The sequence below is a fragment of the Astatotilapia calliptera genome, chromosome 18, assembly GCF_900246225.1.
Source record: "Astatotilapia calliptera chromosome 18, fAstCal1.2, whole genome shotgun sequence".
In the NCBI taxonomy this organism is placed as follows: Eukaryota; Metazoa; Chordata; class Actinopteri; order Cichliformes; family Cichlidae; genus Astatotilapia; species Astatotilapia calliptera.
Genome location: NC_039319.1, coordinates 25,236,870 through 25,249,531, shown reverse-complemented (window position 1 = coordinate 25,249,531; position 12,662 = coordinate 25,236,870). Strand labels below are relative to the sequence as shown.

The 12,662-nt window shown below is 41.4% G+C and overlaps 1 protein-coding gene across 1 annotated transcript; it reads right to left on the bottom strand.

Annotated features, from left to right (window-relative positions):
• Positions 1-2,015: 2,015 nt before the first annotated feature.
• Positions 2,016-6,613, bottom strand: LOC113010606 (phosphatidylinositol 3-kinase regulatory subunit gamma-like). The gene is made up of 10 exons (XM_026149767.1): positions 6,263-6,613; positions 4,283-4,394; positions 4,057-4,155; positions 3,756-3,936; positions 3,552-3,668; positions 3,295-3,437; positions 3,011-3,187; positions 2,854-2,928; positions 2,568-2,738; positions 2,016-2,464 (listed from the first exon to the last, which is right to left on the bottom strand). Exons 1-10 carry the CDS (start codon positions 6,312-6,314, stop codon positions 2,188-2,190), a joined length of 1,404 nt encoding a protein of 467 aa, XP_026005552.1. The 5' UTR covers positions 6,315-6,613; the 3' UTR covers positions 2,016-2,187.
• Between the last annotated feature and the right edge of the window lie 6,049 nt (positions 6,614-12,662).

Genomic DNA, 12,662 nt, shown 5'->3' with positions numbered 1-12,662 from the left:
ATGCAATTGGTGAAAAAAAAAATCAATTGGAGTGAATGAGACATGATGTGACTCTTACCATTCGAGGGCTGTGGTGCTATCTATCTAGCTACACTGCGTCTGGTGAGTCCTAGCCAGGTTTGCATACTGCGTGTCCACCCACTCTCCATGCTGACACGGGTAAGAGGTAGTAATCCGTGGCCTGGAACTCTCCCCCAGTACATCCCTGCCCTCTGCACCTCATTAATCCTTACCTAACACAGACCTTCTGTGATGGTTGAAAGAGGCCACCTGTTGCTGTGGTCACACAGGTGGCCAGTGGTGGTGTCATCCAGGGTCAACATTATCATCATACACCCCAGTGGCAATACATGTGTTTTTCTGAGGATTTTGCACTGGTGAAATTAGCAAATTCAGTGTAATTGTCAGACAGGGGTGATGCCAACTGTGTGATAAACCTAGAAGGAAAAAAACCCCAAGCTGCTCTCAAGTACCAAATGTTAATTTCCTTTTTTTTCCTTTACAGAAGGATCAAAAATTTGAAAATGCATGTGAGAGCCATGCAAAGCATGTTCCTAAAAAATTTTTTGGAGTGACTCAACGGCAGTCAGGCTGAGTACGGAAGAGCCTGCGCACATCCTGCTATTGTCTTTATCGCTTCCTTTCTCTCCCATCTGTCTGCAGCGTGTCCTCCAGTGCCCTCGCTGTCTCCCACCTTGGCAAACTCAAAGATAAGCTCATTGGACTACCATGGCTTCAGTAAAGACTGTAAACCCAACGCAAGTTAGTGTTAAGCATAGTTTTGGTCACTGGAACTTTAACAGCACTTAGAAAAATAACAAAGCTGCCTTCAATCTTTTTATGATTAATGTGAATAATAATAATTTTTAAAAAGTGTTTCTTGAACAGTGTTAGCAACAGACTCGAATTAGTTGACAAAACCATCATCAGTTTATTGTCTTTCAGCAAGAAAAAGGTCAGGATCTCACATTGCTTAGCGTCACCTGAGGAATTTCCTCAGTCCCCCAGTGAAGTTTGATTATTTTAAGAGGCTTAAACAACCTACTTCCATAAAGCAACCTTTAGAAATACACTTTTATTGTGTCTCTGTACAGAGCGTCTATTGTCCTCAAACTCGAAAAATGTGCCAAGTTCAACATGGATTCCTTTCCTCTTAAGCTATGTAGGCTGCATGTCATGGAAAAAAAACATTCATAGCTCAAGCAATGCCACAGTTCAAGTAATTGAGGCAGGATACTTCCGGACCTCTGGCAGTTCACACAAACATTGGAGGCCACTAAAGAGTGCATTTTTGTGGCAAATGTCAACCTCTTGCAACAACAATACCTTCACCACCACCACCACCACCACCGTCATCATACATTGCAACAATAGAAATACTGTTGGATTGCACTTTCATCTTGTGGCATGTTTATAGAAAAAATATATATAGAATACAAAAAGCTTATACTTCTTTGAGTAACAGAATATAACATACAGTACTTCAGATTACGTTTTGATCAGCAGGTGTACATAAACTGCCCTACCCTTGCCCAAATGCAATTACTGGACTAAACAGGGATGTAGTTCTGCTCAATATTTAGTGTTTTGGTCAATGGGTATATGCTCTTACTATGGTATTCTACAGGATGTTAATGCTACATAATTATCCACTGTATATGAATGTCAGTTTATTTAAAAAAAAAAAAACAACAAAAAAAAAAAAATTACTTGGCCCTCCAAACCACCTGGATGAAACTACATGTTTACACCATTCCCCCACCCCACCCCCACAAAAGCACTTTGTAGTAATAATCCAATTTTAAAAACTGAACAGTTTAACTCAAAACATCTCTAGCAATGTGAATTCTTGGCTTAAAGAAAAAGTGCAGCACCTGACGTCAGTGAGTAGATCTCAGGTGGTCAGCACCCCTACCCAAAAGGTGTGTGTTAAACAAATGGCAATAAATGAAGTACCCAAAAAAAAAAAAAAAAAAAAAAAAAAAAAAGCTGAAAGCTTAAAACAGTCTTAAAAAAAAATTAAAAAAAATAATTCAAGCTGACATTCAAGTTGCGGTTCCACTTCTGTGAAATCCCATTCATAAAACCGTTGGAATCACTGTAGTGCAAAAAAAAAAAAAATTCTATACAATGCACCCTGATGCAGTCTCTCGCAGTAAACATGTCCTTTTGTCTGTCACCACTGGATTACATCTCCGGAGCGGCAGGGGCCATCCCCGACGTGTGTTTTGGAGTCTGTATCAGTTTGTGTTGTTCCTCTGCGTGCTGTGAAGGTGTGGCTGCAGCTTTGGCGTGCACCGGATGTGACAGCCGCACATCCAGGGCGTCATTGTGTTGCACTAATGAGTGCAGGCGATAGTGCAGGACAAGGTCTTTCAGTGAACAGTGGACATCATAGGGCTCGGCAAAGCCGTATCCGTGCGGTGTGCTGTAGATCATGCAATGCTTGACTTCTTCGTTTACGCTTTAACGGAAAGAAGGACATCTGTAAGTGTCATGTGATCAAATCAAGAGCAACAAGCATCTCAAACAGATTCCATTTTTTGGGGCCAAAATGCTGGACTTACACAACGGAGCAGGCGTAACATCCCTGTTTGCTGCTCTCGCGGATCAGAAATGTTCCAGGGACTTTGCCTTGAAGCATCTCCTCTGCCTGCGTCCGACTCAGTTCACCAACAAACCAGCTCGTCTCATCCTGATGTGGCAAATTCTTCTCATCTCCCTTTAGCACATACGTACTGAAAGAAAGAGGGTGGTTGTCATGTCTCTTTCAATTCTGTCTTCCATTAACAAGTTATTTATTAATTAAAATTAATGTTTTTATATTAAAATAAAGAATGTGTTTAAACTTACTCATCAAGGCTGTCGTTATGTGCCCCCAGCCAATCATTTATGCGTTTCTGCCGTACGCCTTTGTGATTAAGCCAGCTGCAAGAAGAAAAACTAAACATTATAATCCCTAATGATTGTTACCACAAATGCCACAAAACAATATTCTGATGCCACTTACTTGAGGTACTGGTCTCTCATGATGCGTAGCTGGATGAGGTCTGGCCGCAGGTTGTTAATCTTCCTGTCCGTCTCTCTGTAATCCTCCACCTGCGTCCTCAAGTCTTCCTCTAAATGAATTTTGCTGTCATAGATCTCTGCGAGACGGCACTTCAGCTTCTCGTAGTGTATCAGAAAGCTGATGAGGGAAAGGACAGGTCACAGGTGTGACCAGAGTTTAGGGGTTTATGTGCAAAATGCACCCACATTTTAAGAGCCCCCCCCGGCCACTGTGCAATGAAGTACCTCTCCAAATCTTTGTCAATTCCCTCCAAATGGCTGCTTCTCTCAAACTCTTCTCCGTAGCGCTCCTGCTCACGACACTGCTCCTCAAAGATCATCATAGTCTCATTAAAAGCCTCTATCGCCGTGCGCTTCATCTGGATCTCCTGTGTCATACAGAGTATATCCATTCAGAAAAGACTCAGGCATTTGTTAAAAGTAAATCAGACCATTAAGAAAAGATTTATTTTATTTTATTTTAAAAAGGCTGCATTTTTAACCTGTGAGGTCTTTGTGAAGGCTTCGTAGAGACGATCAAACTCCTTTGATTTCTCTTGGTACTGACTGTGGACCTCCTTAAGCTTTCTTCCAGTCATATCCACACTGTCCTCTTTCACCTAAACGCAGAAATTTCATTTGCTTAGACGACGCGTATCCTTGTGTTTATAAAGTAAAAAGAAATACATTTGTATTTACTCACGAACCTGCTGGAAACGGGACACAGGATGGGTAAGCATCAGATCCAGTGAGGCATTATATTCCACCAACGGATGGTGCTCATAGTACCAAATGAGCTCCACCACCGACGTGAATGTGAGAGGGTCTGAGAAGCCATACTTCCCGTCACGGTGGTAAATCTTGATCAGCTTGTTGTGCCCGTCTTTTCTAAAAATTTGAGTAGAGAAAAAAATTAGATCAGTGCAAAATACAATTTAAACCTCACCATTAATATTTTCTTTTAGCGCTGCGCTTGGAATCACTGTGCTCCTCTTCTCTTCATCTTACCTTAATGTCAGCGTAAAGTCTCCCTGCAGCTTTGTGGATGCATCGCGCACCAGAAAGGAGCCATCAGGTGTGTCTCGGAGCTTCTCGTTTACCTCCTCCCTGTGGGAAGTCAGTTAATGCTTAACGGAATTCAACGTGCCAATATGTTTAACAATCAAAACATCACACGAGACCTTTGAAAGGATGGGATATTTGCTGAAGGACTGCGGATGTTCTCATCCTTTACCTTGTTATGTCACCCCAGTACCATTCAGCGTCCTGTAGCGAATGCGCAGGAGGCGAAAGGCAGTTGCTGTTCATGGTGGAAGATGGTGGCTTTGTTGACCTGGGAGGGAGAGCTGCATGCGAAAGACAAAACGAGGATGGAATGAAATGCAAATTTTCCCCTCTTTTCTTAGAGAATTTAACACAATAATCTGCCACAAGATCTACTTAAGCAGTTACTGTAAACACGACCCCTTCAATATTATGACCCCCCCCCCCCCCTCCATCCAGCCAGCAAATGAGGCACACACAGTTTGTAACACCCTTGCTTGATGAAGCCTGACAAGATCTGAGAACATGCCCGGGCAAGTTTCCAAGTTGCCAAATCATTACCAAGATCTTCAGTGCTGTCATTACTAAAAATAGAAATGTAGCTTATGAGTTAACTATTAAATTTGTTTTTTTTAATTAATTATTCCAAATACTTTAATTATAAAATCCATTATACACTAACCAGTATCCAACTCTTGTGAAATAAATTAAAGTCCATTCTCTAAAGTTTGCCTCTGGCACTGTCCTGAATTGCATGACTGGCATTTAATAGGCTATAAATTATATTTTGAGTCTCTTGGACCACCCTTTTCATTTTATAACCATTGCGAGCTTAGAGATCATAAGTTTTCCATCAACCCTGAAGGGAGGAAGAGGGAGGGGGGGGATCCGTGACTCTGGCTTGAAGACTAAGCGTTTTCCTTAAAAATGAAAAACGAGGGGAAACCGCATCAAGAGGAGTGAAGGGCGATATATTTCACTGCAGGACAAAAGTGCCTTTCACGAGGCAGTTAGGGAGAATACAAGAGCACCCTCACACAGGGGAAAGTGTGGCTTTCTCCCACCATCCGCTCACCTTCCACCCCCCCCTCCTCCTGACCTCAAAAATAAACAAAAGACAGGTGCAGCAGTTCAGTGAAACGCTGCGGCTCCTGAACTCTGCAAAAAAATTTAAGTCTGCACACCTTTCCCCCCTCCTCTTCCTTCCACGGAGTCCTGCCAAAAAACACTCCACCGGCTTCCAAACGCCACATGCTTGCACTAGTACATGCACTAGCAATGCATGCAAGAAATTATTTTTAAAAAGATGCCAAATTAAAAGTCTGAAACGCACACAACACAAACTGGCTGACCCACTGTTTTCATTTTTGTTGTGCTTCCTACACCTTGTATTGTCGTCACAGATTTTCAGCTCTCATAAACCTCTCCTGCAAGCTACTTAATTAACTGTAGCCCACTTAGTATAGCTATTCGTAAATTAAATAAATGTATTAAGGCTAAGGACTCTGACGCAGTTTTTTTTACTAATCAATTGGCCAAATTCAATTAACATAACTCAAATCGGCTACAGCACATTCGCTAAACGATTTCGGCGCAGTAACAACGCAAAAGCAAAACAGGCTACAAAATAAGCTGCAGGCGAGTTTATCGGAGCTAAGTCATGAGACGAGCTGCCTGTAGCCTACTTTCTGAGCTAGCGAGCAAATTAACCACGGCTGGCTGCAGTGGAGAACAAAGCGGTCGTTCATTAACGCACTCGCGACTATATTCTCTATAAAATGCACTCTTTCCTCTGCCGCACACGTTTGGGTACGTGTCGTTTAGGTTTAGTGGGACAACGCAAAGCCGCCGTGCATCCCTGTCAAAGTTTGCCATATGTGCCGAGACAAAAGAAAAGAGGCAAGCCACTGCGCCTGGTTCTCCGAAAGGTATTACGTAATTGCCAAGTGAATTGCGCTATGCATGCCTGGGCAATGCCACTGGGAGAGCGCAGCACTGAGGACCTGACCATTGCAACGCTTTGCCGACACCTGCACAGCATTTTCTCAGATGTCAGCTTTACTAACAGATATTAACCGATAAGAAAAAAAGAAGAAGAAAGCGGGGCATTGATAAAACACTCCCCGACCCCCCGCAGATCAGATAATGGCTGGTTTTAACCCTAACTTACCTGGTGCTTGGTCCATTTCGATGTAGAATAAACCTTCGGGAGGATAAATCATTCCTGTTTCACTAGAGTAGTCCAGGTTGCCGCTGTTGTCTTCGCAAGTCTGAGCAAAATAATAATAATAAAAAAAATGCACGTTTCTTTTAACCTAATTTAAGCTAGGCTACTTAAGAGTATTCGCAGACGCCACGTCCTACATTTAAGTGAATAAAAAGATAACTCCTTGGATTCCGCGTCCATAAGCATCCCACAGTCAAAAATTTAGTGTTCTTAAATCGCCTTTCTAAACAGAGACCATTTTCAGACATAATAGATTGTCAGTCCGTGCCTTCTCACTGTGTGGCGGCGCTCTAGTTCATCTGGGAAGTGGAGCGACTTTAAAGGGCTGTTCGTAACATCATCTTGGTACAGTCCAAGCTGCTACCACAGTAGGGGTGTTCTTTTTCTTGTTGGGATCCTGTGTCGTGTACAAAAAGGAGCTATTGAAATGTATCCTACGTAATTATTTAAAAGTAAGCGTTTTAAATGAAAATGAACATATATCCACTTAAATAAGTAAATTGTGTAAGCTGATATATGGCGTTTTCCACATAACATCCACGAACCCCTAAAAGTGTAATAGTACATTCCAGACCGTTTCATTCAGATCTCCTCAAGCTTTGCCCTAACAGCTGAAAAATCCTTTGCTGTACATGAATGGATTTTTTTTTAAAGTTAAAATTACGAAATGAAAATATTTAACGTGTATCTTTTAAGCAATCAAGAATTAGAGCAGTTTCAGCCATTATGGTTGCTCCAGTTTATTGATAAGTGAACACATTCTAAGAAAACAATGTCCTGTTACAGGTTTTAGCATAATTAAACTTGGTTGGCTAAAACACCTTTTGTAGTTTCCTAGTTGGCAAGTAAGTATTATATTCTTGTTGAGCTTGCCAGACACGTTCAGCAACAGTAAATGGCATCTTGGCTGACACCGCTCATAATTACTGCTGCTGTGAGATCATCCAGTTAAAGATAGCAGGTGTGTAACCACCTGTACACTTTAGGTCTGAAAGAAGTGGTTATTTTACAGTGACACATTTTGCTATTTCTTGCCTCATATGCTAAAAATGGCCAGAGTATTAACAGTACTGTCCTCTTATGTGTTCGGAGTGGATGAATACACACATTGTAGTTTGCTCATGACACAGAATGACATTGTGCTGTAAATTTAAACAGCCATGGCCTCTTCCACCAGTTGAACTTAGTGGCTACAGAGAGAGAGAGAGAGAGAGTGAAACAAGGCCCGCTTGGTCAGAGGTCTGCCTCTGTTGGTGTCCAGGCGTTTATAGCCACTCCCCTTTTGACCCAAGTTTAGAAAGTCAGGGGAGGTAATTGCCTCCAGCATTCCTTTTTCCCATCAGTAAGTTGATTCTTTCCTGTATCCAGTCTTTACCCAAGAAACACTGAACTAGCTGCCATGATCAACCTTGTTAAGACAACAAAAAGCACGATTATAGGTGGATGTGGGTCATTTAAGCAAACACAAATTGAGATTATTAACTTGTATAATAAAATTCACATTAGTCTGTAATTTGCTTGTTGCACTGAATCTGAGTTTAACTTTCTGATTGATGTCTGTGGGATGTTGGCATGTTTCTCAGGCCTTACATCCACCGTACAGCAGCTATGTAACTGGGTGCTCACACATGTCTGAGTGTTTGTGTGCTCCCGGTGCCCCCATACTTGAAGAAGCCTTGAAGTTTGTCATGGCGTACTACTCGGCTGCTTCCCCTTCCCCCCCACTCCCACTACCACAGTGTCAGAAGAGCACAGAATTTGCCCCCTTTAACTTCAGGGTCTGACCTCTGTGACACATTTCACAGCCACCACCCTCCTGAAACAGAAGACAGCTGGAGCTCCAGATATGTTAGCAGGGGGACAGTGGGTCTCTGGGCTCTGTGTTGCGGATGTGTTGCTTCTTGATCAGCATTAGAAAAAGTTGAACTAATTAGGTTATGCTGTGTGTTCCCTGTGCGTCAGTCGCATTCGTTGTGTGTACGTGTAATGATCAGGGAGAGGGAGGGCTGTCCTGTGGGATAAACCTTTAGGCTCTGCACCCCAGATCCAGGCAGTCCTGATGGGATCAGTGAAGACTAATCGGAAGATTAACAGGATAGGCTGATACTGCAAGCCTGCCAGCTGCCTGCTAGCTGATGTGACTCATCTTGATATCCACCACTGCAGTATGCCACCAGATTGTGGTAGTGCTGGGAAACACTGTGCACGAGCTTTAAATTAATAGGCAGATGTTTCTCTGTGCAGAAAACAGCTCAAGTTTTATTTTGTTAGGTTTAAATTTTGACACTAATCTGACAAACAAGAGAAAGTCCATTTTAAGCAGTAAGGAAAGTGGGTGTCAGCTAAATTATAGTTTTTAATTTCTGACAGGAAAAGAAATGTAAATAAACTAGAGACAATTTTATGAATCGATCACACCAGCTGCAATGCCTCCAGATCCATATGCAGTCATCCCTACATTTATTACACGAGTACTTAGCACTAATGAGTTGGACCACCAATAAATTCAAACGTGGCCCGGTACAAACTCTGTGTGATGTCCAGTTGTGCCCACGTGCGCAGGTTATTGACTAATTCAAAGCAACCCAGTGAAGTGTGATGTGTGCTCCCTAAACCAGAGAATTTCTAGTGATCTCTTGTGTCCTCTACACGTGCATAAAAGTGAGTGCAGGAAATGTCCCATGTGATTATCTTACATTTTTCACAGTTTATATGTAAAAGTGATCACAGACTCACAAGGTGAAAACAACATATATTTTATTGCAGCTGTTAACTGGAACCCAGGAGATTGGGAAATATGATTGGTTTGGTCTCATAGAGATTGTTAGATCAGTGTGATTATGGTGCGCTATATGTTAACTCTAGGGAAATTATGAAATGAGTGTCAATCCCCATATTTAAGAGTGTTAAGTGTTTACATGATAGTCCTCCTGCTGGTATTCACTCAGCCACAATAAGTCAAACAAGCAATACTGGACTTAGTGGAATAATCTCGTGTTTTTTTAGAATAATGATTGTTTAGACTTTGTTAAGGAACGTTATTAATCAGATGTTTTTTTATATTCCTCTATAGTGCAGTGTGGGCTGACACAGTATGGAGAAATCATTTCTTAGTTCAGTTCACCAGTGTCAGTATCTGTGTCATGGTCTTGCACTGTAGCCCTGAGCAAACTGCACTTCTCTTAAACCTTCTGTACTGTAGTGTGCTACTATTCACGGCCATTGAAGGGATGCATAATGGCCTTGGCAGGGCGTACGATATTCACCATGGAGAGACTGTGGGATTTCCCTGATACGCAGCCAGAACCAGCACACAAAGCACGCAGCAGTCCTGCCAGAGGCAACTCAACTGTGGGCAGAGTGTAGGGCGGCTATGGTCTGGACCCCAGGACCCTGCCATTGAGGAAATGTAAGTGGGGACAGTGTCTGAACGGCTTGAGTTGGAACAGAAAAACCTTGGATGACCAAAACTATGAGCTTCAAATAGCTGGGCCCTGGGAAACATAGCTTGTTCTTTTAGGGAGGTCAAAGAGAAGCCAAAAAGAGGAAAAAAATAAAACCAGTGTTTGATGGATGGAATGTTAAATTGGAGGCTACTGTTACTATAGACATCAGGAAAACGGACATATCATTTTTCCAAATGCTCCAGTGCTGCCCCTCTCTTTCTCCGTCCTCTGAATTATCTCCTAGAGGTCATGCCTACCTCTCATCATCTGTCACTCCATACCGTCAGAGCCTAATCTTATTAACCGAGGTGACAACTGAGGTCCTTGTGGCATGTCACCTCATAATATCTGCTAGTTCGGTGTCTTACTTATGCAGAAGATGACTATTCAGTGGTATCAGCAGCATGAGTAGGGGTCTCTTTTTCCTCTTGTACTTTCCCCACTGTAGTGTACATTTCAATGTTTTTTTCTCTGATTCTACCAATCTCCGACCTGTATCCCCATGTAATGTTTGTGCTATATGTGTAAGGTGGGGGGGGTGTCCCATTTCACTGCAGGGCAACCTGCATGTGACGAATAAAGCTTTGATTGATTGATTGATTGATTCTGTTTCTCTGAGCTGAGGCTTTCCCCGGCTCTGTGGTGAGCCAAATCAAGACTGGAGATGAAACCCTAATGCCAAATGAATCCATGACATGCTGTCATTTCTTGTCCTTCTATCATATAAGTATAGGTATGGATCCATGTAGGTAATTGGGCTGCAAGTAACAAAATTTTGTTGCTGAATAAGATGATGATCACTTTTTTCCCCAAGTGTTTCAAATATCAGAAATACAGAAAAACAACCTTTCATGTACTTTTTGTCATTACTGTCAAGCTGAAAAATAATTGTAAAACAATGTTTAAAGTTAGACTTTCTGTGACTTATTCAGTTGCCTATAATATTCTGTGAACAGTTTCCAATGTGAACAACACAATTCTTACATATGTAACTTACTCCTCAGTGCCTCTATTCCACATCCAGTAATATTGTTTTTCAGATATGTTGGAAGTCAGATTTCAGAACTCCCGAGTGATATCACTCTTGAGTTAGTGCATTCCAGTAGTAAAGTGGGAAAAGCAAGAAAAAACAGGCCTTGCTTTGGTTCTGAGTTAGAGCCATTCATGTATCACTATCAAAAACACAGCTACAACACATTTATGGATAGAGCTTGGTCAGTTTAACTTTAAGTTTTACAGTTTTACTACTGTTTATATTCACTGCCACAATTTTAGATTGTTAACTCTTGGTTGGTGGGGTTGCTCCCACTTTTTGAGTAGGAAATCCGAGTTGAGGAGCCACTCTAGATTAACATTACAATTGAAAACTAGGTAATTTGGATTTCCAAGTTAATCTGTAATGGAATAATCAACAGTAAGCAACATTAGCTAAAGTTATCTTAGCAATAGAGTCCAATAATCACTAATAATGACATACATTTAGCGCCCAGTGAAACACAAAGTCCATATAAAGACAAAGCAACAGAAAAAGATGTTGGTTCAACCAGCAGTTCGCTTGAGGCAGCGTTGGCAAGGAATCAAGATATGGTTAGCCAGCAAGCTGCTATGTTAGTTAGCACTTTTCCCCGGAAATAGGACTAACATTACCTAGATTAAACCATGTGCAGTATAAAATGTGAATGTAGCTTCTGGGTCTGAAAAGCAAAGCTAACATAGAGGTGCTTAAACCTGCATTCTTCTTAATGGCCAGGATGTGATGCCTTGGTTGCAAAAAGACCCATAGATGTTTATGGAAAACATACTGTGTCTTTCTTTTGGCTGATTACCACGCAAACCAGCTAGATGTTATCTAATGTAGCAAAATAATGTTAAGTGAAGAAGTTTGGCTAATTTATAAATGACCAAGCTCATCATGCTGACTTTAAAAAAATACTTTATCAGCTCATATTATATGTTGAACATCATAGTGAAAAAGTATTTACTCCCTCCAACATTTGTTATTATTTTCCATCCAGGCCTCGCTGGCTTCGGTTAAGGTCAGAGTTCATGATTCAACAATAGGAAAGAGACAGGACAAAAACAGCATCCATCAGAGTTTTGGAGTGGTCTAGTCAAAGCCAGGACTTAAATCAGATTGAGATGGTTTGGCATGACCTTAAAAAGTTTGTTTATGCTGGAAAGGCCTCCAATATAACTGGATTTAAAAAAAAATTCTGCAGAGAAGAGTGGGCCAAAATTCATTCACATGTGAATGTGAATGACTCACTGCCAGTTGATTGACTGCTTGGTGGCAGTTCTTGCTGCCACAACCAGTTATTAGGGTTAGGCGATAATTACTTTTTTCACACGGGGGCAGGTAGATTTGGTTATCTCTTTTCCCTTAAATAATGAAATCATCATTTAAAAACTGCATTTTATATTTAGTTATTTATCTTTGTCTAATATTAGACATTCATATTACTTTCATGATCTGAAACATGGAAGTGTGACTAATATGAAAAAAATAGGAACTCACAAAGGGGGAGAATAGTTTTTCAAAGCACTGTATAAACACAAGTTACAGCTAGCCTTTTCCCTTTTTGCAGTACTAGCCATGAAGCGTGCAAGGCCAGGCTGGATAGTGTACTACTTTGTCACGTACAAATCAACTTTGTAGTCTTTATAGTCATATCTGGTATGCAGTGTATATACAGTGGTCTCTCAGTAAGTCCAGTTCAATAAACAGAGTGTGATATAGATACACAACATAAACACAGTATTGCAACATATGCAGGACAGTCTCATGGAGGCCTAGCTCTCCTCACTGTTTTGGCAAATGACGGTTCCCACACGGAGTGAAAGCATGAGCGGTGCCAGATAATCTGATGGGTTTTTTTGTTTCTTGTCCAGAGACAGGT